Here is a 25,030-nt window from a genome sequence, read left to right as displayed (position 1 = left end):
ATTGGTGAACTCTTGGGTTGATGAATTAAAAAATGCTGGAGGGTTTTGAAAAATAGGTATTTTTTTGGTATTTTTTTGGAACAGTAAGTTCAACCTTGTGCTGCCTTTAACCTGCTATAAGAGTATTTCTTTAAGCTCCTTATATTTGGTTTACTAATATTTTTTTAAAAGAAATGGCATGGGAGGTTGCTAGGTACTAATGTCATCAGCTCTGGGGGTACGTTTAGTTCTAAAGTTGTTTTAGGACCCATCCTGTTCTTCTGACTGTAAACAGCTTTAACTGATTTTAATACTGTATTTTTTACACAGTAAGCCACTCTTGGGCCTTGTGAAGAAGGGTGGATAAGGATCTTTTATTATCATCATCATCAATAATAATAATAATATTTTTTCCTGACATATCAGTGAACTTTATGTTCATTTCATTTTTGATGTACATTAAATGAACTGTTAACTGATGGTTTTTAAAAATAATTTATTATATTTAATTAATATAGTACGAGTATCAAAATATTACATGTGAAAAACATGCCTTAAAATTTACAATAGAATTTGCTTTTAGAAAGAAAGCATATAAATTTATGTACCCTGAATACCTAGTAATAAAAAGAGTGGATAATGTGAATCGCGTCTGGCTCATTATTCTTCATTAAAACTTGCTCTCCCCAAGATGGGAAATATCATAAATACATGTGCCACGAAATTCCCAATTCTCGCTTTTACAGAATATTCTGATGACTTCTCAGAATCTCTCTCTCCTTTAAACATGGCTGTTAACACTTAATTGCTCCCATATCTTCTTAAAACATATCCATTTGCAGGGTTTCTGATTATTTTTCCATGACTTTGCATCTACATTCTGGTCAATGTTGCAATACATAGCACTATGTCGGCGTCGGCGTCCCCACTGCCCTTAGTGTTATGTTGTCATGTCATTATGCTTCTGTATTCTATATCATTATTGCGTTTGGACGGCTCGTTTTTCCACGCAGACTGCTTTGAGCATTGATCTATTTGTGGGAAATGCAGCATACAAATGAATCGATGCGACCTGTGGCAAGAGCTCCTGACTCACCTGTAGCTGAGCTGAAGGCAGGTTGACATCGGCCACCATCTCTGTGCAGGGATGTTCCACCTGGAGCCGGGGGTTCAGCTCCAAAAAGTAGAAGCTGCCGTCCTGGCTGTAAAGGTATTCCACTGTGCCAGCACTCACATAACCCACCATCTTGGCAAGTTTCACCGCACACTTTAAAAAGGGAGAGAGAGAGAGGGAAATGATCAAATCGAAATGCCAAATCTCTGCATCTGTTTGTGGGAGTAGGCCAATACGAACCTGATCAGCTGTCAAGATCACATACAGAAGTCCTGTTCATCCGTGCAAACCATTAAAAAAATTACAGTGGTGCCTCGCAAGACGAAAAGAATCCGTTCCGCGATTCTCTTCGTCTAGCGGTTTTTTCGTCTTGCGAAGCAAGCCCATTGACAGCTTAGCGGATTAGTGCTATTAGCGGTCTAGCGGCTTTTAGCGGATCAGCTGAGAAGCGGCTTATCAGCGGATCAGCTGAGAAGCGGCTTAGCGGCTTAGGAAAAGGGCAAAAAAAGCGAAAAAAACCCGTGGGAACTCGCATTTTCGTCTTGCGAAGCAAGCCCATAGGGAAATTCATTTTGCGAAGTGCCTCCAAAACGGAAAACCCTTTCGTCTAGCGGGTTTTCCGTCTTGCGAGGCGTTCGTCTTGCGGGGCACCACTGTATTTGCACAATTTGAGAGCCAGAGAGGAGATTTGTTTACTTCTAAGGGACACTGGCCTTTATGAATTATGAAAGTGTAGAGTTGCAAGAGACCTTGGAGGAAACACTCCCTGGATTTGAACCCACACAGAAAGCTCCAGAGAGCAGTTTCCTAACTGCTCAGCCACAACAGCCACTGCCAATTTGATCACTAGTCAAGATAATGTAGAACATAGGAAACTGCCTTTTATGGAGTCAGACCTTTGGTCTTTCTAGCTCAGTACTGTCAGCACTGACCGGCAGTGTCTGTCCAGGGTTTCAGACAGGGAAATTTCCACGTCCCTATTTGGAGATGCTGGGATTGAACCTGGGACCTTCTGAATGCTTACTTTATCAAACCTTTATTAGGCATTATGGAAATAAAACCTTAAAAGAGAAAATAACATATAAAAGCCTTGAAATATATATAAAAAGGCAGCAGTTTGCTAAATGCATATATATATATACATATAGAGTCAGTGGTTTTCCTTGTTAACCTGCTCCTTGGAGGACTGCTACCAAAAACTCGGCTACCCCCGCCGTTACCCTTTGGTCAACGTCGGATAGGTAGAATCCCACACATTCACCTTGCTGCGGTTCCAGACCACCCAAAAGAGGGGACAGCACGCGTTGACGGAGCGTACTGTACAATGGGCAATGAAGGAGAATATGCTCTACAGTGTCCGGGACATTCATAGAGCATCTGCAGAGTCTCTTGTTTCTAGGAATGTTTTGATATCTTCCCCTGACAAATGCTGAGGGAAAAACATTTAAACGGGCCAGCATAAAAGCCCTACGTTGGGCTGGGATTATTAGTTTAGTGACGTAATTGGCTCTGCTATCTAAGATATTTAATTCATAGAATATGGGGGAGCAAATTTTGTTTACAGCTGCCATAATATTTTGTCTCTCGACATCCTTTAGTCTAGTTAGGATATTATGGGAAATATATTGCTCATTAGAATTGTACAGGGGCTCCAGCTCGATGCCTAAAGATTCAATCTTTTTTTCGAGGTGCTGATACCATCTTGATTTATAGGAGTCTTTGAGCAAATCAGCGAGCAGACTTGATGGAGGGCAGCGAAAGTGGCAGCGTAACCAATACTTTATTGAGGTGGACCATGCCCAATATTCCATTGTGTGTATGCCTATTTCTGCACACATTGTTTCATATTTGATCGTAGCTGGGAGTCCAAGAATACGTCTCAGAAAGCTAGAGTGAATCTTTTTTAAATCATTGTTATATGCTTGGACCCATAGCGGGATTCCATAAAATATCTGGGATTGCACTTTTGTTTGAAATATCTGATTTGCCGCAGGAATAAATTGATTACCTTTCTGATAATGAAAACGGGCAACTGCTGATGAGATGCACTTTGCCTGTTTTATGGCATTTGTGCGATGGGTTGCCCACCCTAAATTGCTCTGGAATAAGATTCCCAGATACCTATAGATTTTCACTTGTTGGATTTCTTGCCCTCTTATTTTCCATTTCTCTAATTTCCAACCATTCGAGAAGACCAAAATTTTTGTCTTCTCATAGTTTATAGAGAGTTTGTTACATTCGCAATAGAGGATCAGTGAAGATATAAGACGTTTCAGACCCAAGCTCGTTAAGGATAGTAGGACAGCATCGTCTGCATATAGTAAGAGAGGAACTGGTTTCTGATTAAGTTTAGGGGCATGTGATTCTATTTTTTGAAGGTAATCTGGCAAGTCTGATAAAAATAAATTAAATAGAAAGGGGGCAAGAATACACCCTTGTTTTACCCCTTTCGAGATTGGGATGTCTGATGAAAGGTGACCTTTGATGTTAAGTTTGACTTGACAGGTATTGGAAGAGTGTAGATTTTGCATTAGAATCAATAGGCGCTGATCAATTTTTAATTCTGCGAGTTTCCTCCACAACTTTGGGCGGTCAATTGAGTCGAATGCACCACGAAAATCTACAAAAGCAGCGTATATCTTAGATTGCCTTTGGGATCTGTATTTTTCAACCAGATGCATAAGTATAAGACAGTGGTCTAGTGTGGAGCAACCTTTGGAGAAACCTATTTGTTCTTTCCCTGGTAAATTTAGATTTTTCATCCAGGTAAGGAGTTTAGATAAGAGGTGCTTAGCGTAGATTTTCCCTATCACTGATAGAAGGCTTATCGGTCTATAATTCCTTGGTTCTTTTGGGTCGCCATTTTTAAAGATTGGAATAATTATTGATCTTAGCCATGTCTCAGGTATGATCCCATATTTATCTATAAGCGTAAACAGTTGGGCTAAGGGTTCTGCCCACCAATCTATATAGGTCTTAAATAATTCTATTGGTAGACCGTCTGGCCCAGGAGATTTCCCCGATTTGAAATTTTTAACTATCTCTCTAATTTCCTCTTCCTCTACCCTTGGCCACTCCTGGAGTTTAATAATTTTATTTTTAGTGGTTTCATTTCCTTTAAGTTCACTGTGTAGATTGTTAAATACAGATGTAAAGTATTGGGACCATTTGGATTCTGCAATTGGTGGTAGAGTTAGTTGATTTTCGGCTTTCAATCCTCCATACACTAGGTTCCAGAACGCTTTGTTGTTTTTACTCTGAATTGAGTCAAATAATTGTAGCCATTTTTGGGTTGCGTATTTCTGTTTCTTTTCAGCCAGAATGTAATGATATTTTCTTTTTTCATCAAGATAAGAGGGCTCTAGTTTGGTGCGATTATTTTTAAATGTTTGGCGCAGTTTTCTTTTTAGCTGGAAACATTCATCATCAAACCAAGGGCTAGCGGTATGTTTAAGTACCCAAACTTTAGGTGGAGTACTAAGCTCTACAAACATTTGGAAGATTTCATTATAAATTTTCGGAATATCACTGTAGAAATTAGTGATCTTTAAGTTGGATAATACTTGTTTTCTCAGGTTGGCTGTAAGTTTTTGCCCCACTGCTACACTCATTTCCTGGGACCATTTTAATTGGGTCATTTGTTTGTATTGAGAAGGTTCTATGGTATTGTACTTAGTTATTTTGGTTTCGTCCTTTAAGTTAATAGACAACGATAATGGCTGATGGTCGCTTTCAGTGCGCGTTCCAATTTTGAAGTCCATGATCGAATTTATAATATTATAAGGGACAAGAATATAGTCGATGACACTACATCCTCGGGGGGAGAAGTATGTAAACTCCCCGCTTCTATCGCCTTTTGTTGAACCATTCACAATCTGCAAATTAAAGTTGTTACATAATTCAAGTAGGCGTAAGCCTTCGTTGTTAACAACCCTGTCTCTGGAGAATCGTCCTATTTTCAGGGCATGTGCGATATCATTATCAGTATTCCAATTTAGTTTGCTACATAGTTGTTCATTGTTGATTCCTACTCTGGCATTAAAATCACCTGCTATTATCAGTGAGGCATTTGGGTATTTATCGGTCAAATTTTCTATATAAGAGGTTAGTTGTGACCAGTTTTCACTGCTGCTGTTGTTTTTAGTTGGGGGGATATAGACATTTACAAGTAGCAAGGGATCTTTGTTTTGGGTTAAAAGTAGAGCTTGTGCAAGTGGTAAGCATTCTTCTAGTTGCTTGATTTCAAACCCTAAGTTGTCTTTGATCATACAACAGAACCCTGCTTTCGGCCGGCCTTTCGTGTTTGTTTTCAATGCGGGTTTCGTATAGGAGGTGAATCCATTGATTTTGATATCTCTAGTTGACCATGTTTCTTGTAGAAGTATTAATTCAAAATCTTTAAAGAAGTTCATTAGGTCTGGGTCTCCGCCTTTGTTTCCCCACCCTGCGATATTCCAGGACAGCAAGCGTAGGGTCCGTTTTTGAGTTGGTGGCTGGTTCACAGCATTTAGTCATTCTAGTTCTGTTATTAAGTCTAGCGAGGGATTTTGTCTTGTGCAGATACAGCCATTTGTCGCTGCTTTCGGTGGGGAACATAGTGGTGGATCTTTTAGATTCTTTTTTAAAGTGCGGGGAATTGAAATTTCCTCCCTTTCTTGATTTTCTTCCTTAACTGTTCCTTGTTCCTGAGAAATTTCTGTGGCTGGTGGGCTGTTATGGACAGTTGGACTGTTTTCAGTCTCTACTTCCATTTCTTTGGCCTCATTTGGTGTTGAGCTCAGTGTGTCAGGTCTGTTGGAGGTCATCTTTTGTTCGGCAATGTTAAGGTCCTTTGTAGTACTTAAAGTAGGGGTACCTATTTCGTTTGAAGCTACTACTCCCATAACAGAGGCACAAGCACTAATTGATAGAAAGGTGGAGCTGCTAGAGGAATGCTGCCTACTGACTGCTCAAACAGTTCAAAAAATCTTTGAACAATTACAAAACATCTCCAAGAAGCTGGACAACCCAGATGAAAGGAGGCAACTCACTCCCTTTTTGCCATCCTTAACAAGCCCTGGAGATAAACAGAACAAATACAAATTTATGTCTCTAAACCAGCCAAAAACTAGAGGAAGCCCCCCTCACTCAATCAACCTGATACTGAGGCCATGTGAGATTGTTCTCCACATTTTTCCATATAGAGGGCCCCTACCTTATTGGGAGTCACCTTTCTGGGCCAGACACCATCTAAATCTGCTCCTTAGCCTTGAGGGTGGAAGTATTGACTTAAAAGCAGTCAAGAGGCTTACTAACGATGGATATTCCAAAAAAGTACTACTAAGATTTGGTAGCCATAGAATTCCAACCAAACTCTTAAGGGAAAAGGCTCATTTAGCCCAGAAAGGAATTATCCCGCGCCGACACTTTGAAGATATATCACCCAGACCATTGATTGCATCTAAAAGACAGAACAAGATGAACAAGGCCATTCCACCAGAAGCCGACATCTGCCCTACTCCCGTGGAAGAACCCAGTAGATGGGAGAAACCGCAGCCAGCTACCCGGAAAATCACGCAAGAAAAATCCAAGCTCCCAAACCATGCGACTGTAGCATCAAATAACAACCTCGCCCTTGACACAATAGACTGGACAGTCCCAGAAGAAGAAGATCTGCTGAGTAACTTTACCAAGCTACCAGATAAAGAACAAATAAACATACTCAGTAAATTGACGAAACTACAGGCCAGATTGACCGAAATTCACCAACAGGGTCAACAAAATGCAGCAGAAACAACACACAATCAAACTTTACACTTACCAGCTTTTTCCCCAAAATGCATAGTTAAAAAGAGAGCTACTAATGGAACTTTCAAATGTATAGATGCAGAGCTTCAAATCCAGCCGCCTTTAGAATATGAAATGGCAAGGAAAAACTCCAGTAATGAACCTTCTGAATGCAAAGCTGCAGGCTCTCTTCATCGCTAGACGAAAGGGTTTTCCATTTTGGAGGCGCTTCGCAAAACGAATTTCCCTATGGGCTTGCTTTGCAAGACGAAAATGTCTTGCGAGTTCCTGCGGGGTTTTTTCCCTTTTTTCCCCCTTTCCCTAAACCCTAAGCCGCTTATCAGCTGATCCGCTAAAAGCCGCTAAACCGCTAATAGCGCTAATCCGCTAAGCCGTCAATGGGCTTGCTTCGCAAGACGAAAAAACCGCTATACGAAGAGCCTCACGGAACGGATTAATTTCGTCTTGCGAGGCACCACTGTAGTAGGATGCTGGACCAAGTAGGGTCTTTGGTCTGACCCAGCAAGGCTCCCCTAAAATGTCCTTCTGCTTTTATGACAGCTGTTTTGCCATGGGACAAGTAGCTCTCTCGCCAGAAAAAGCCAGGTGCCTCTGAAGCGTACTCACCTGTTCCATGTGTTCAAAGACGGCCAACGTGGCAATCGAAGCGGGAGCCTCCTCGATGATTTTCTGGTGTCGACGCTGGACTGAACAGTCGCGGCCGAAAAGGGAGATGGCATTGCCGTACTGGTCTGCGAGGATCTGGACTTCCAGGTGGCGGGACTGTTTGGCAAGGCGCATCACAAAGATGGGGGATCCCGGGACCTCAGCTTGTACCTGACAATAAAATGAACAGCACCAGGTGGAAATCAAAACACATCTCTCTTAGGATGGGCGGTCATGTTTATTCTCAGTACTGAAAGGGCAACTGAGATTTGGATATATATTTTTTTGAAAGTATATTATTAGGATTAACCATAAACCAACCATCTTGGTCCCTACAACCAACAGTTGGTGGTGCTTCCCCTGGTGGCTGCCCAGTTGGCACTAAGCCATGGCAAGGTCTTTCCAGATGTGGTTCTGCACTTGGCAAATGCCCTCCCTGGCACAAATGGCTCCAACATTTTTTGGAATTTGGAAACATTCTTCCTCACCCAGGTGCATTTGGTGGCTGGAAAATACTGTTCCTGGCAACCTCAAGATCACTGGATGGAAGCACTGTTTTTATTGTAATTGCTTTTTGGTTTTTTTTAATAGTAATTTTTTTTCTGGAAGGTTTTGATTCATTTTAGAATGCTTTTGCTTCTTTTTTGTTTTTAAAAATACAGCTGCCTGCTGTGCCCTGGGCTCTTTGGGGAGGAAGGAAAGGATGTAAACTTACTAAAATAATATAAACAAATAAAGCAGCAGCATTTGGAACTCAAATGCACATCTTTAAGCAGTTTTGCCAACCTGGTGCACTCCCAATGTTTTGGAATACAACAGACCAGAAGGCCCAAGAGGTTCTCCCAGACCCATCTAAGAACACCAGGGATTGAACCTGGCACCTTCGGCAAGCAAAGGAGATGCTCTACCCACTGGGCTTGTACCTCTTCCCCAAATAAAATGTTAAAACCCAGTATCGAGGAAGAAAACAGGGCCTTCAGCACCATGTGCAGCTGTCCCAGACCTGCCCGCGATTCACACCAAACAGAAGGAAACAATGGGAAAACTGCAGTGGTGGAACAAAAACATCAACTAAAACAGGCAAAGTATTTGTGCAAGGGCAGAGCAGCCAGATGTTTCCTCCATGGAAGAAATCAGCAACCACATCATCAGGGCACAGAGACAGAAGCGGCAAACAGAGCTGTACCTGTCGGAAGAGATTGGGAAAGTCGTCTGCATTGTTCACTTTCCGGATTCCTTTTCCTCCCCCTCCTTCGGAAGCTTTGATCATGACAGGATAGCCAACTTCTTCTGCTGCCTGAGCACAAGGAAAGCGAGAGAGAGAGAATTCAGAGACCTGAGCAAACTCGGCAGGTGACCTCCAGGTGTCAAAGCTTCATCCTTTAAACCAGGGGTCGGCAATACAGTGAGCTCTAAATGGTGTTGGACTCCAACTCCCATCAGCCCCAGCCAGCATGGCCAGCAGTCAGGGACAATGGGGGTTGCAGTCCAGGAACTTCTGGAGGGAAGCACAATGACTATTCCTGCTTTAGAAGGCAGGCATAAGGAGCAAGCCTTTTTTGAAAAGCAGATTTTCCAACAAGCAAATATTCCCCTTCAGACATCCCACACTAATTTTTAAGAAATGAAGCTGAATGAATACAAAGTGTGCTTTGCTCCTTGTCTCAGTCGTGGTTTCACCCCAAGAGCCAGTAACAACAATGAATTTATGAACATGCCTTTTTAAAAAGAGTGCTTTAAGGTTATATACAAGGCTGTGATGAAGCATTACTGCCCAAAAGTCTTTAATAGGGTGCAGGCAGTTTATTTTAAGTATGGATACTGAGTGTATTCTATCCTTATATAATTTGTGTGTATGCTTTTGCTGACACTGCCTGTCATTTAAGTGATATATGCCTAAAGTGCCTATATAATAATAATAATAATTTATTATTTATACCCCAGCCATCTGGCTAAGTTTCCACAGCCACTCTGGGCGGCTCCCAATCAAGTGTTAAAAACAATACAGCCTAATTGTCCCTCATTTCTCAAAATTGGATTTTTTATTTTATTTATCATTTCTTTATTTATACTCCGCCTTTTATCCTAAGAGGAATCAAGGCAGCTTACAGACAAAAACAAGAAGCGTGAAGCCTAGAGAAAAAAAATCACTGAAAAACAAAACAACTAAGCATTGATAGAATAAAAACTATATCCGTACTGTATATAAAATCTGTTTAAGACATACAGATAATTACAATGAAAACAGCAGAGCACCAGACCTTTCATTAAAAGCAGTCGGTTCCCAAAAGCCTGTTCAAACAAGAAGGTGCCAAACTGCCAGAGGAAGGACAAGGAGGGAGCAAACCTAGCTTTCTCCAGGGAGGGAGTTCCAAAGTCTGGGAGCAGCCACCAAGAAGGGACTCTCACATGACCCCACCATGCCCCTTGCCCCATCTCAAAACCCAGGCAGGTTTATTCGAAGGAATACAGTCTTTCAGATAGCTTGGACCTAAGCCATCTTATCAGCTTTCCATCTGCACAGAAAAAACTTGACATCTGTGTATGAGATTGCACACTAACCATTTTTTAAGGAGAGTTCATCACCCCCACCTTCTTTCAGATCAGTGTTGTTGAAATTTTTTTAGAAAACCTCTCTTAGAACATAAGAGCCCTGCTAAATTAGAGGCAAAAGTGGGCACAGGAATGAAGGTAAATTATTTACCTTTGTACAGTAGGCTAGTTTCTACACTCACACACCCTTCTCTATACTCCCATCCAGGCAAGTGGGAGACGTCATCAGATTTCTTTTTTTTTTTTTTTTTTGAATAATATTTATTAAAGTTTTCCAATTAATTACAAATTAATAAAACATCCAATTTCAAATCTTTTTCCAATTACATCCTTTCAGGACTTCCCCTTCCCTCCCCCCCTTGTATTCCAAATCTCTCAAATGATCTCAACAAGTTCTTCTCCTCAATTCAGACTTGTTATCCTTAACCCAATTTTTTTTTTAAAAAAAAAAACATTATTTTCCATTCCCCTAAAATCGGCTTATTCCCACCACGAGTTCCCCACTTTAGAATACCATGTAGATGTATATAGCCTAAATAAAACATAGTTTACGCCCTTTGGATTCCACATTTCCCACCCCCCCTTTTCCCGGTTGCGTTCCCAATGTTCCTCAATGTCCGATATTTCCACGTCTCTCTAAGTCATAGTCCTTTGCCAGTCCTCTTTAATTTCGAATGTCCAATCATGGAAGGATTCTGTCTCAAAGAAAGGCCCATTTTTTCCATCCAGATTTTTATATCCAGGAGTGAAAAACTCCAAATTATAATCCTTAAGCTTGTCAAATCTGGATGTCCCAAACGTCCCCACTTTTGACTTGGTCCAATTCTTGTTATTTTGTTGTTCTTATTGATCACACTCCTCTTTCTATTTCTTTCTGTCCCTGTTTTCCTGCACAAATGTCCTAATTCCAAAAGTTAGTTCCTTTACAGAGGCTTGTTATTCAGAAACAAAACATTACGTCAAGTTCCTTTCATTCCACAACAGATGATTCCATTGTCTTCTTCGGTGTAGTGGCCTCTGTAGTCAAAATAATGTTCCATTTCTGCAGTTTCCCAGGAGATAAACAGTTCTGTTCCAATTTCCAGCTAAAACCACTTGTAATATCCCTCGGCTCCTCTAGGTGGATTGCAAAAACTGAGTTCTCTTCCAGATCGCGTCCATTAGCCCTAGTAACTTTATAATCCTTATTTAAAACAATTTGTATCCAATTTATAACAAATATAACCAGCAAAGTCCTTGTAACATAGTCTCTATCTTATTTCCCGCTTTGACAGCTCTTTGACAGCTGTCAAAACTTGCCTTTCTCCTCTCCAAACTCCGTCATCGATCGCTCCCGGGGTTCCAGGGGGGGTTGTTTTTAAGTCCGAATTCTACTTTCCTCCTCCAGCTCAATCTCATATTCTTCACTCGTGAGGTTAAAAACTTGCCAAAATGATGTTACTCCGATCTTAGTTATCAGATCCTTTGCTTTGTCCCTTCTACAATGGAGGGGGTGGCTGACTTCCTTTTTTGCGCCTCCCCCGCTCGCGCCGAAATTTTTAAAGTTTTTGTCCCTCTTTTTAGTCCAAGTTCCAATTACTTACGGGTTGTTCTTTTAGGTCCGAATTTTCAAAGGAAAAAGCCAGCGCTCTCCGCCGAATGGCATGCGGCTTCGCACGGCAGGGATGGCAGAGGACTCAAAACACCACGCTTCTCCCCGGCACCCGATCCGTAGCCTTTAAAAAGGCTCCTTCACGAGTCGGGAGGGCGCTAACGGTGTCAGCCGAGTCTCCATGTCCACGGCCCCCGTGGCCGTGGTTTTTAAGGGTCCCCGCATCGCCGGTGCGGTAGGACCCAGCCCCTGCCGTGCAGGCTCCCTCCGGAGCTCGGAGGGAGTCCGCCATTCGGCGATGGCGCCGACCCGGAAGTCCCGACGTCATCAGATTTCAAGGACACATTCCAGCTGGGCAAAAGCACTTGTGGCCTGGAGCAGGGCCGGTGAGGGTTCTGAGAGCCAGATAGCAAGGCTTGGAGGGCCATATTCGGCCCTTGGGTCTGAGGTTCCCCTCCAGGCATATGCATAAAAATCAGCAGGCTGTAGAGCCGCTGGCTCAAGGTCTATTAAGTGGGCATCCCAACCTACCCGCAGCCCATCATCCACATCTGTCACGCAGCCCTTTTCATACAGCTCCTGGGGAACGTTCAAGATGCGCTTCTGAGAATCCGACTCTTGCCAGTCCACCTTGAGGCCTGAAAGGCAAAGCAATGTTTGAATGGCCTCAAAGAAATTCAGGCCCATCTAGAAAGCTTCCTTCCCAAACAGCTTCCTACACTCCAGCTGAGCTTTATTTTACAAAAGAACGTTAGAGGAATTAAAATTTAGAAGTGGGGACGCCCCTTCCTCAGGCTATTCCAGCCAATCCCAATTCATTTAGGCATGGCGATGTCACATCAGCACACAGCCAATCAGATCTGGCTATGTGATCATATGACAAAGCCAAACCAGAGTGAGGGTGATGGTTCTTTCCTCTGCATAAAATGCCCATTTGGGGGTCACCAAACCATTATATTCGCTTTTCCAATGAAATATGGTTATGAATCACACCAAGCAGAGCCCTGAAAAGCAGATAGAGCTAAATGAGGAAGCGGGAAAGTGTGTCATTCTTCCAATTTCCTCTTTCGGATCTATGTACTTCAATGGAGCGAAAGTTAACCACTCTTACTCCCCGCATGGATAAGGGGGTAGCGGGGAGGAGGGGTCAGAGACTTCATGAGCACCTGGGGTAGACCTCAAGCATGCCACTGCTCCCATGAGCACATCGTTGGCAACCCCTAGCATATATTATCACAATAATGCTTCCTAATTACCCTGTAAGGTGGATCAGTATTATTAAACCCATACTGTAGACAGGACTGCTGAGGAAAAGAGATGGTATGAATTTGTGACTAAAGCTAGATTTGAACTGATCACTACTCGGTTCACAGCTGTTTCTCCTATCGATTGTTTCACACTATCTCTCAGGATCATTGTTGTTGTTGTTTCAACTTATAGACAGCTGCGAACAAGGGGCCTCACACACTTCTTACCACAGCCGCTCCAAGGAAGGGTAGGGATGCCAGCAGTCTGAGCCACTATTGAGGAGGCGATTTTATCTCCTAGTGCCCACATAGCTTGGCTTGGGGGTCCTGCAAAAGAAATATGGGGGGGGGGGAGTCCACAAGGAAGATCAAATCAAAATGAAGTGAAAGAGATTCAGCAAGAAAACGGCAAAACATTGAAAGCTGACTTTCTGCCATCAAAAAAAGAACCTTGGCGGCAGCAGGATTTCACCAGACAGGAGCACATATGTAAGAGCAACCAGCAACGTAACTACGGGCAGTTGGTTTGCACATCATGCTAAGCCAAACCATAGCTTAGAATGAGCATGGCGGTTCCTGGATTGGGTCCCCTGCTCCTCCTGATTCTGCACTGCCAGGGAACCTGTTTTCAGCCCAAGGGCCAAATTCCCAACCTGACAACCTTCTGGGGGCCACATGCCACTGGTAAGTGGGGCCAGAGGCAAAAGCAGGAGAAGCAACAAATGTGGATTTTACCATCCTACAATAAGCAACATATTTCTCATGTTATGACATTTTAGAGCTTATGGGGGATTTTAGGATCATGGTGGTAGCAGGCGACTGTGGGAGATGTATGTTTTTGTTCTGGGTTTGTTTGTTTTTTACTGTGCTTCTCTGCTAATTGAAAATAAAAATAACTTTAAAAAAAAACCACTGACTGATGGTGCTGGAGGCCCAATATAGACATGGAACTCCTGTAGAGGCTTTGACTCTCCTGCCCCTCAACACTGTAAGGCTCTCTTACCCATGAAGGCAATTCCATTTTTGTGGAGAAGCTCTGGTAGCTTGGGGTTCTCTGAGGCGTGGCCCCAACCAGCCCAGACTGCCTACAGAGGAAATAAAAAGCAGGTTAAGGTTTGTTCACATCAGTGTGGCTAACCTCTTTTGGAGCAGAGGGCCACATGGAGCCACAATCAATATTTTGGGGGCCACATGTCAAAATGAAGTGTGATCCATATTTAAATAAGGCCCATGAGGAGAACTGCAGTTCTCAAGGCTGCGTTTCAAACAGTTTTCCAATCAGGTCTTCTACGGTATTTCTAACCTTTTAGAAAAATAATTCATTATTAAATTCACTTTTTTTATTTAAAAAAAGAGAACAATTTTTGAAAAGGATTTTGGGATCGAAAATCCTTTGCGCATCACAGAATCATGGCAGAAAGAAATTTTAAAAGAAGAAGAAGAGTTTGGATTTGATATCCCATTTTATCACTACCCGAAGGAGTCTCAAAGTGGCTAACATTCTCCTTTCCCTTCCTCCCCCACAACAAACACTCTGTGAGGTGAGTGAGGCTGCAGAGAAGTGTGACTGGCCCAAGGTCACCCAGCAGCTGCATGTGGAGGAGCGGAGACACGAACCCGGTTCACCAGATTACGAATCTACTGCTCTTAACCACTACACCACACTGGCTGAAGACATGGCAGTTTTGCACATTGCATGGTGACAAACACATATTTTCCACTCCACATACACACCAAAGGGATTCCTGGGAGACATGCGCCTGTCTAGCACACGTGCAAGAGGAGCTCATGCACAAATGGGTACAAATGTACATGTAACACACTGCGCATGCATGCATTTAAGTGCAACAAGTAGGACCTGCAACAAAATGCTGCAGGTGTGGAAAACTTCTGCTCAGGGCCCAAACCAACCAGACAGACAGCCATGCCCCCTTCTAGTCGACCACCACCCCAGGTTGTATTTCCACCCCTCCAGTGGTAAGTCAACATTCCACAACCACTGAGCATGCTCCGTTTTCACTGGGCCACACAGGGATATTCTTCCTAAATATTTTTTTTTTAAATAATTTTTATTAATTTTCATAAACAAAAACACACAAAAAGACATACACAAACAACACATGACTTCCCCATACCTCCCCTTCACTGCACCCTTGTTTCCAATTTTTTAGCAATCCTTCATTCCATTTTTATATTTAACTTCCCTCAGGTTTTCTTAACTTAAACATTTACAGCTGTAATTCTCTGTTTCTTACCCCTTGACATTTTATCAGTCTGAAATTTTACAGCAGTTCTTAAGATATATTTTGAATTTTTTCCAGTCCTCTTCCACTGTCTCTCTCCTCTGATCACGGATTCTGCCGGTCATCTCTGCCAGTCCCATAAATTCAGTCACCTTCGTCTGCCATTCTTCCAGAGTAGGTAATTCTTGCATCTTCCAATACTTTGCCAAAATATTTTTGGCACTTCTGCTTCTGCGACTCCCAATCCTGCCCCTAAGTGTTTCTCCTGGCCCTTCCAGACTTTAGGACCTGAGCAGCTCAGTCAATGGCAGCCCAAGACCCAGGGCCTCCCAAACTTCTCTGTGAGATCAGGGAAACCAAGCCAATCACTGCCACAGTCTTCACACAGACACATCTCTCATAGCACATCATCATATAGATCAGGGATAGACAACATGGTGGCCTTGATTTGTTGTTGGACTCCAACGCCCATCACCCTCTAGGCAGCATGGTCAAGGGTGATCAGAGCTGTACCCAGCAATTTCTGGTAGGCACTACCTTGGCTGCTCCCGGTATCCTTTTTTTTTTCTAAATTCCCAGTTTCCATCTCTCTCACCTGCACAGGAATCCGCTTTGCAATATCCAAAATCAGTTCCACATTTGCATAGTTGTTGTTGTTTGGGCCTCCGGGCACTGGGACATAGTGATCAGCCATCTTAATGTACTCTGTCAACATAAAGAAATAAAAGATTTAAATTGCATGTCCAACTACCAAGTGTTAACATATTCAAACACAGCTGCTAAAAAAAACACAAAAAACCCTCAGCAAACAAGACTTAATAGCATAAAATCCTTAGGTTTCAGAACAGACGGAGAACTGCTCCAGAAAATTTGGGGCACAACCATGATGTATCAGAAAGGGAAATATCAATGTTTTAGGTGACTCTTGTAAAAACTGGAACCCTTTCATTACTGAAAGGCCTGTGCAGGCAAAGGACGTTTACTCAACATTAGGTTGTCAGGTGATTGTCAGGGGGGTGACCACACCCAACTATCAAATCTGGTCTGCAAGCGGTAGGGAGGACAATGATCTGGTCCTCTGGAGATATTCACTTCCCTACCTCTGGTTTACTCAGTAGGCAGGTCCAAAGTTTTATTCCCTTAGACACAGAAACACTCAACACACAGTACATGAGTCTTGATTCCTAGCTCCTATCTACATTTCTCAGGTAGCCATAGATACTACGTTATCTCCAGGTCCTGTGGTCATGGACTGGCTGGATGCAGAGGAATGGTGGGAGACATTGGCTGGGGAACCCCCAAGGGAAGAAGGCACAGAGCCAGGGGATTGGTGGTGGGACGACGATGAGTGGTCAGAGGGAGAAGATGGAGTAGACTGGGAGGAGGAGGTGTTGGAAGCTGAGGAGGTAACAGGGTTTACTGAGCAGAAAGAGGCAGTGGCAGAGAGCAGTCCAGAATCAGAGGCAGAAGTGGAGGCTGGAGAGGAGGGGAGCCAAGAGGCAGACTGCTGAAGAAGCCAGGGGGGTCTCTCCCTCCTGTTGTGACCAGTTCCCCTCCTCTTTGGTCTCCCAGAACCCAAAGAGATATGAAGATAAGCAAGGTGAAGGAGCGTCAGATTGCTTGGGAAGGAAGGAGACTTAGAGAGCTGTGGGAAGGTCCTTCAGTCCTCGCAACTGACTCACTGAGGAAAGAGCTACCAGGAAGAGTTGTTGTGCTCACTAGGCCCGAGCTGTTTCGTGTCTTTGAATAAAGCATTAACTTCACGGGCACCTTATGAGTAATTGCTGGCCTGCTCCTGACACCTGCCCTATCATTAGACTGAATAAGGTGGCCACCTCAGGCAGCAGATTCTGAGTGGCATAAAAGGGTGGCAAGTGGTTAATCATTTTGTTCATTACTCCTGTGGATAATTACAACTGAATTAGCTCCCAATTAGTTTCCAGGCACAATTCAAACCCGGCAGTCACCATCTGAGACCTTTCTCTATGTGCCCCCACTAGGAGGATGCAGAGGGTGGTGCTAGGCCTTCTCAGCGGTGGCTTCTGATTTGTAGAATGCACTCCCCAGGGAGGCACTCCGGCCTCCATCACTGTCTGTTTCAAGGGCCCAGACAAAAACAGTTTTATTCACATGGGCCTATTTTTCAGTGAGGTGGGGTTGAGCTGGATCGGTTTTCACCGTTTATTTTTAAACTTCTACATGTTTGTTTTTCTTTTAAGTTGGGCTGAGTTCACCATTTTGGAAAGAAGTGACTGATACATATAATATTAATAAATTGCTTAATTTGTTGTTGTTGTTGTTAATTATTTGCTGCCGGTTGGATTTGAGAAGGGAGGCTGCTCCCCACAACCACCCATCCCCACTGCCAATAATATGGGAATGACCTGTTTTCTCTATTCTAAACTCTGCTGTCGCCATTCCACTTGGCACTGAAGTCAAGCTCCTCTCAAGAGCTCAAGCACTTCCCCAAAGCATATGGAAAGGCCTAAAAACTTCAAAGTGCACAGAATTCAGACTGGAGATGGAAATGCAAACAGAAACCAAGGCTTGAAGTGGGAAAGCTGAGCTTCCCGAAGAGCTGAAATGACTTTTCACAGGCCAAGAGAAACAGCCAGGCCAAGAGATGGCCTGAAAAATGGGTTTGCCTTCAAAGACATAAAAGTGTGCGTTTCTTTCTTCTTAAAAATATATATATGCTTTCTTAAATTTTTGAATATACAGCTGTAAAAAGCCAAAATGCTGTACAAATAAAGGGGGGGGGGACAACAACTCAGAACTGTAACCATGACTGAGTGAAGTATAGAGAACGTTTTCATCATCATTTTCAGCATTAATAAATAAATATGGAGTGAGAGGTCAGAATTTACATCATAATGAAATCAGATCAAAAGTGATGAAAAAGACTCAATTGGTTGGAGAAGGGGACAGTCTGAAACATGTCTAAGGCGGGCAAAAGGAGAATCTGTCATGTGGAGGCAAGTGCCCCCTCCATAGTGATGCGTGAGTCATTGGAGGTTTGTACAATACACTATTGTTGGTTATAAATGTCATAAATGGAAACCACCATATGTCAAAATGATCTCGTTTACCAAACCTCGGACAACTCTGCAGTGGTGAGTCAGATGTGCCTTTCTTAAAATCATTCGGCCACACACAACTTGGAGCAGCAAAAGTCACTAGAGCCATTAAAACAATTGGATCAAGAAGTTCAAGGAAGTGCTTGTATAAACAGGTGCGTTTTCAAGAGCCAGCAGGGCGCCAAGTCCAACAAGGCCTCTCGCATTTCAGCAGACACCTTTAGCCTGCTAGCAACCTGTGTGCCCAAGAGACTTCTCCTAGCTTTCTCCCTGTGGTGCTAGATTTCAGCTGGCTCAGAGACTGAATATTCCTCTATGTTAAAAGCAGACAACTGAAAATAGAAATGCACTCCTATATTCAGCTTATAAGCCCACACACTAGTTAAAAACAAGTGCTCCTTGCTCCTTAGATGAATCGGCCAAATGGTTTGACCCCAAACTTTTGTAATTCATAGGTTTCAGTATAAAACATCATCACTGGAGAAGATATCAAACTAACAAACATGCAAGATATCCCAATCTGGTTCCAGTACAAGCATCTGAATAAGCATATCTGCAGAAATCATTAAGAAGCCATAGGGTAGCATAGCTGCATGTGCCTATTCCTGACCTCCACCATGTGAGGTAGCGGGAATCTACTATTTGAAAGTTGACAGCCAAATTCAGTGTTGCTGTCACCTTCACTAACAGTGAGATTAAGCAAATGAGCAGAAGCAACAGGCTGCATTTCTCAAACTGTAGTCCAGGGACCACTAGCACTCTAATAGTTCCATTCAGGTGATGCACAGAAAGGTCACAGAACAGTCAGGAATATCTGAACCTGCCCCCAAGCTTGGTTTTTCTTATCCCCAACAATGGGAATCCAAGCTCTTTTGACCACAGCCAGATTATCAAACAGATTTACAAGGCTCTGGTTTAGGGCCCGCAATTTTCGTAACCTAGCACAGGTACACTTTGCCAACTTTTCCTTTAAAAAATTACCTGTTCAGGGTACTTTTGCTTAACTTGATCTGAACCTAATGTCAACAAGCCTCATGCCTGACATGAAATGCTCACATAAAAAGGCACATTTTAGAAATACAAGACAATGCGAGTGTTGTATGCACTTTGATCTGTAGAACAAAAAATGCCCTTCAGATGGTCTGCAGACGTCCCAAACAATTTAAGGGCTCCTCAGGAAAATAAAAACAACCGAGGACCACTATCCTTCATAATGCATAGACCACAGCATAAACTTGAAAGCAATTACCACAAGGCTCCTCGGTTGTCCAAATCTGGACATTGTGTAAATTGGCAAGAAACCCCATACCAGCCTCCAGAGGCTGGCAGGTCTCCCCAACCTCACACAAAGTCAGAGCACCTGGAAGCTAGCTTTAAAAAGGAAGACGCCCTCATGCCCAGCTTGGGAAGAACATGGTGGTTCTTTTCCTCCAATCACACTCAGCCTCAAAGGTGGTCCACGTGTTTTCGCACCTCAGAATCCCCTTCCTTCCATCCCAAGACAGACAGAGCCTTTGTTAAGCACAGACCTGGGCTACCAACCAAGGCCAGCCAAAATCTGGCCCAGTTCTCTTCTCCCCGCAACGTCATACAAGAACAGCCCCCTACTTCAAAGGATTGTCTCCAACTAAGTTTTGGTCAAGAACAGATCCACTGCAATTAATGGACCCAAGTAAGTCATGTCCATTATTTTCAATGGGTATACTCTGAGTAGAACAAGATTTGGGATACAACCCACTCTCAATAAAGGCGAAATGCCACTTTGGAGCAACACAAGTCCTAGGGTTGAAAGCCTCCCCTGGTAGTAATCGCTCAACAGAAAGCACTTTAAAAATTGTTACAGGGTTAGGGTTAACTTTCTATAGTTGCAACAAGCGTAAGAGGGAAATGGGGGGTGAGGGTGGGGAGAGGGGTGAAAATAGGCTTCCAAGGTTCACCTGCGTTGGCTTTCAAGTCTTCAGGTGTCACCATGACAACAAACCGGATGGCTCGCTCGTTCCGAAACATCTCGTAGGACCAGCGCCTGATGGACCGCATACATTTCACCGCCGCAATTCCGTTGTTGGCAATAAGGACCTAGACAAAACAGAATGGAAGCCTTTCAAAACAGTCATTCTTAAACTTGTTGAACTCCTCCTCCCCCCTCCTAAAAATAAGAAAACAAAAAACATCCCCTTACTTCACCTCTGATCACCACCCCATTCAGCTGCCAAACAGGTTCTTCAGAGGAAGTGGGCCAGAGAGGACATTTTGAGGCTTCCAGGCTGGGAAAGAACATCTGTGACAGCAGAAATTTCCACACACCTCCTGCCTCTCCGGTTAGCTCAGCAGATTTCGGATAGCCCTGACTCTCTGCAGCCGGGATATCCCATCCTGCTCTGGACCTTCAAAACATAGGCAGCTCCCTTATTACAGGCTGGCCAATGGGTACATCAATCCTAGGGTGCTCTATCTAACAGAGGCTTTCCAATGTCCACTGCCCAGCCTCAAGAGAACACAGGCAAACAAGGTCTTGAGACTTTCCCTGCTCAACCCAGGGAGGTTCAGGGACTGAGTGGGCATGTGGGACTTGTGGTGTGCCCCTGTTCATACACGATTTGAGCCCTCCAGTTTCCACGGTCTCACCCACTTAGCTTATCAGGTCCCCACTCAGCTTTATCAGGGCCCAGGAGAAATTCATACATGGTTTGGGCACTTGCATAAGAACATAAGAAGAGCCCTGCTGCATCAGGCCCAACACCCATCAAGTCCAGCATCTCACAGTGGCCAAACAGAAACCTACAGGAAGCAGGTCCCAGGAAAATTCCATCAATGAAAGAATAGCAAATTAAATTTTGTGAATATATAAATCTGGCAAGGCTGACAGCATTCATAAGGGGACAATCGGACCAGAAATTATTAAAAGAATGGGGATGTGCTAAAGAGTATATGAAAAAACATTGTTCTGGAGTAAGCATATCAGTATGTAATGAATGATGCTTTACAGGGTTAAAGAAAAAGAAAAATGGTGTAAAAAAGCACAAAGATGGAAGCAATCTATATTAGACACAACAATACAGTAAGAGTAAAAATTTTGAGGTCTTAGAACAAAGGAAGGAAGTCAATATGTGAATATGTGTGTAATGACTAGATTAGAATGATGATATGGGGTTTTTTGTAGATGTATGCTTTTTTGTCTTTTTTTTGTTTTGTTTTCCTTTTTTGTATGTTCTGTTTTTCTTTCTTGTTTGTATAGCATTATTTTGAATTCAATGTTTGTAATTTTTGTTATGATTTTGCATTGAAAATAAAATAATAATTTTATTTATTTATTTATTTTTAAAGGAAGCAGGTCCCAAGTGCCACAGCACCTCTTCCCATCCACAATTCCCAGGAACTGGCATTCAGAACCACACTGCCTCCAGCCATGGAAAGAAAATATAGCCACTGGAAGCCTTATCCTCCAAGAACTTGCCTAAACCTCCAGCAAACACCCAAACACATTGGGTTGCATGCCTTTGAATTCCTAGTTTCTGAGAAGTAAACTTTTCTTATTTTTCGAGAGAGAGAGAGAGAGAGAGAAAACTGCAACTCACCTTCTCAATGACTTTGTTCCCCCCAAAGCGAGTGACGAACTCTGCGGGTGATGCAACAGTGAAATCCCTCTGCACGTCCACCTTCTTTCTATCCCGGCCTTGCTTCATGAGGTGGAGACCAGACATACTTGGCCTGAGAGGAAGAAAGGAAGAGAGTGGTGTAAGAGCTGCTAGACTTAACTTCCAATGGAGGCTCGTCCATCAGCGCACATGGGGAACTGCCCCACCAACCCCCAGTTTGCTACTGTTGGCCTCCCTGCCTGTCGCCCTACCAGTCCCAAAGGGCACCACCTCTTGCTTGCTGTGATTCTACAAGGAACCAGAAACCTCAAGCAGTCCTCAGCATTTCGGCAAGGAGAAGAAGACAAGTGAGATTTGCACCTTATATGAGGAAGGTGGCCGGGAATGGTGGGAGTTGTAGTCTGGTAATACCTGGATAGCACCAGGTTCCCTACCCTTGTTTTTACAGTATTTATTTTCTGTCCTTCAAAAAGAAAGAAAATGCTTGCCAAGATGGGTGGCTTGATAAACAGACCAAAACAATAAAAATAAAAGTAGTAAAAACAAAATAAAAAAATTCCTTCCAGTAGCACCTTAAAGACCAACTGAGTTAGTTCTAGGTATGAGCTTTCGTGTGCATGCACACTTCTTCAGATACCTGAAGAAATCTGAAGATACCTGAAGAAATCTGAAGATACCTGAAGGTATCTGAAGAAGTGTGCATGCACACGAAAGCTCATACCTAGAACTAACTCAGTTGGTCTTTAAGGTGCTACTGGAAGGAATTTTTTTATTTTGTTTTGACCATGGCAGACCAACACGGCTACCTATCTGTAAATAAAAGTAGTAGTATTAGATGTGTGTGTGTGTGTGTGTGTGTGTGTGTGTGTGTCTTAAAATATCTGAGGAGATTAAAAAAGAAGGTCTACCCACAGCATATGGAAGTGAGAGCTGGACCATAAAGAAGGCTGATCACCGAAGAATTGATGCTTTTGAATTATGGTGCTGGAGGAGACTCTTGAGAGTCCCATGGACTGTGAACTTCCAGGTTGGCGCCTCCGGCAATGGCTGAGCTCCTCCGATCGGGAGGAACTTACTCCGTGAAAAACAGGGTCTGACCGCCACGGCGAAGGCGGAGACCCATTGAAATCACAAGCGGGAGAAGCTTGTGAACCTGGGATTCGGCTGGCACCTTTTGCGCCTCCCCTAGTCGTGGGGAAACCCTGTTTTGGGGATCCGGAGCGACGTGGGGTGAGTAGCGCGGTGCTTTGAATCGACTGCTTCTTTCACGGAGTGAAGCCGCATTGCTGTTGCTGGAGAGCGCTGACTTTTTTCCTGTGGACAATTGGATTTTAAACAACTATCCGTGAGTAGAACGGAAAATTGGATCTTTAAATATTTTAATTTGGCGCCGAAGCGGGAAGGTCATAAACAGGAAGTCCGCCTTCCGCTTTTGTAAATAGACTGAAGCAAAGACGTTACAAGCTAAAGTCTTTGAAAGCTTTTGACAAAGGATTAGATCTCCATCGGTTAAAAATACAAAAAACCCCTTGGAAGCAGGTGAAGAGGGGGGAAATTTTTGAACTTAGTAAGCCTGCAGGAGTGAGGGGAAGATCAAATTACCACACTCTGAACCTAGGAACGGGCTGCCAAATGATGTTTGGGGAAAGTTCATTGACAGAACGGATTTGACAGCCAGCTAAAATAAGAGTAAGATACTGTTTCCATTGTCCTCTTCTACATTTAAAATGGAGGAAAAGTAACTGAAAATGGAAACTATGTTTATTGCTGAGTTGTGCTTGAAAGAACTGATACAAGTGGAGACTGTTTCCCTCTAGAGGGAGCTTTTGAAACTGTTATAGGAGTGTAACTGGGAGATCTCCAGCTGCAAGATAAGGATTCTGAGAACCAGAGATTGACCTTGGACCATTCAAAATGTTGATAGGAGAAGTTATTGTGTCTGCATTATCTAAGATAAGCAATTCGCTGGAAGAGCTTCATAAAAAGATGGATGACATGACTTTTAAAATTGACAATTCGGAACAGAAAGTGACTAATATGAGACAAAAAGTGAGTACCAACATAGAAATAATTCAGGACCTGGCACAGGAACTTACTTTGGCAGAACAAATGGTGGAGGAAAAGGAGAAAGTTGTTGTTTTAGAACCTAAAATAACACAAGCGGGACCCTTAGTTTTACAGAAGCAAATTGAGGACTATAAATTGAGGCCTTTTATGATTGAATCTAGAAAAAGTCAGATTTTGAGGATTGGATCCCGGCTTGGACTGAAGAAGGAAAGTTGGAAAGATCCCTCTATCCAGGGATTAATTGACGTTTGGGACATGGACTCGGATTTGGAGGAGATTGAAGTTTTGGGGGCCTTTGGGTTTGGAGGAATCTTGAAATACGTCCTGAAATACTTTATAGACCCTAGCTTCAACTATGGAAATTTGGCTGAACTGTCCAGAAGGAATAAAATTATTGTTAGGATGGAGTTTTCTCGAGATTTGCTCTCCAGCATTAAAGAATATGAAGAAGATCTGCAGAAGGGACCTGGAAAAGAGTTAAGAGCCTCGGACATAAGATCTCCAGGTTGATGGACTTTATGAAATTGACGGATAGGACTGGCAGAATCCGAAACCAGGGAGAGGAGTTGATGGAAGAAGATTGGATAATTTAAAGTTTATATATAGAAATATCGCAAAATTAATGAGTGATAGAAAAATGGTGGATTGATATTTTATGGATTTAGCAGAAATGTTATAAGGAGTTAGGTATATATAAGTATTTTAGTTTTAATGTTAAAATAAGGTTAAAAAAATATGTTCTTTATAATATGATAGAGAATAGAGAAAGATGGAAAGGATTTGCTGAAATAACTAGTAGAAGTGGAATACAAAAAGGGAGGTGAGAGGAGGTCGAGGAAACAAGGGAATGAAAGAAAGAGTATCGAAAAGGGGAGATGTGGTTTTTTAAATTGTTTTTGTTTTGTTTTATTTAGGGTTAGGGTTAGGGAGTGGGTTTTGTTTAGTTTAGTTTGGTGTGTTTGGTTTGATGGATTTGGGTTGTGATTTGTATTGTTTGTGTGTTGTGTTGTGTTGTGTTGTGTTGTGTTGTGTTGTCTTTCTTTTCTTTCTTTCTTTTGTTTTTTCTCTTCTGTCCTTTTAAAAGTAATAAATATTATTTTTTTAAAAAAGAGAGAGTCCCATGGACTGCAA

General features: G+C 42.8%; 1 protein-coding gene across 6 annotated transcripts in view; it reads right to left on the bottom strand.

The window, feature by feature from the left end:
- Positions 1 to 25,030, bottom strand: part of ACACA (acetyl-CoA carboxylase alpha) — a 198,250-nt gene that overhangs the window by 152,381 nt on the left and 20,839 nt on the right. For all 6 annotated transcript variants that reach the window (XM_081844038.1, XM_081844035.1, XM_081844037.1 and 3 more), the window contains 9 exons: positions 21,812 to 21,944; positions 20,174 to 20,312; positions 15,755 to 15,864; positions 13,920 to 14,001; positions 13,145 to 13,243; positions 12,201 to 12,307; positions 8,712 to 8,822; positions 7,487 to 7,696; positions 1,076 to 1,246 (listed from right to left, as the gene is read on the bottom strand). In XM_081844038.1, coding sequence (XP_081700164.1) covers positions 1,076 to 1,246; positions 7,487 to 7,696; positions 8,712 to 8,822; positions 12,201 to 12,307; positions 13,145 to 13,243; positions 13,920 to 14,001; positions 15,755 to 15,864; positions 20,174 to 20,312; positions 21,812 to 21,944 — 1,162 coding nt within the window. The remainder of the gene's footprint in view (positions 1 to 1,075; positions 1,247 to 7,486; positions 7,697 to 8,711; positions 8,823 to 12,200; positions 12,308 to 13,144; positions 13,244 to 13,919; positions 14,002 to 15,754; positions 15,865 to 20,173; positions 20,313 to 21,811; positions 21,945 to 25,030) is intronic.

This window comes from Podarcis erhardii, assembly GCF_964252035.2.
Source record: "Podarcis erhardii genome assembly, chromosome: 16".
Classification (NCBI taxonomy): Eukaryota; Metazoa; Chordata; class Lepidosauria; order Squamata; family Lacertidae; genus Podarcis; species Podarcis erhardii.
Note: the sequence above shows the minus strand (reverse complement) of the source record. Positions and strands in the feature narration are given on the sequence as shown.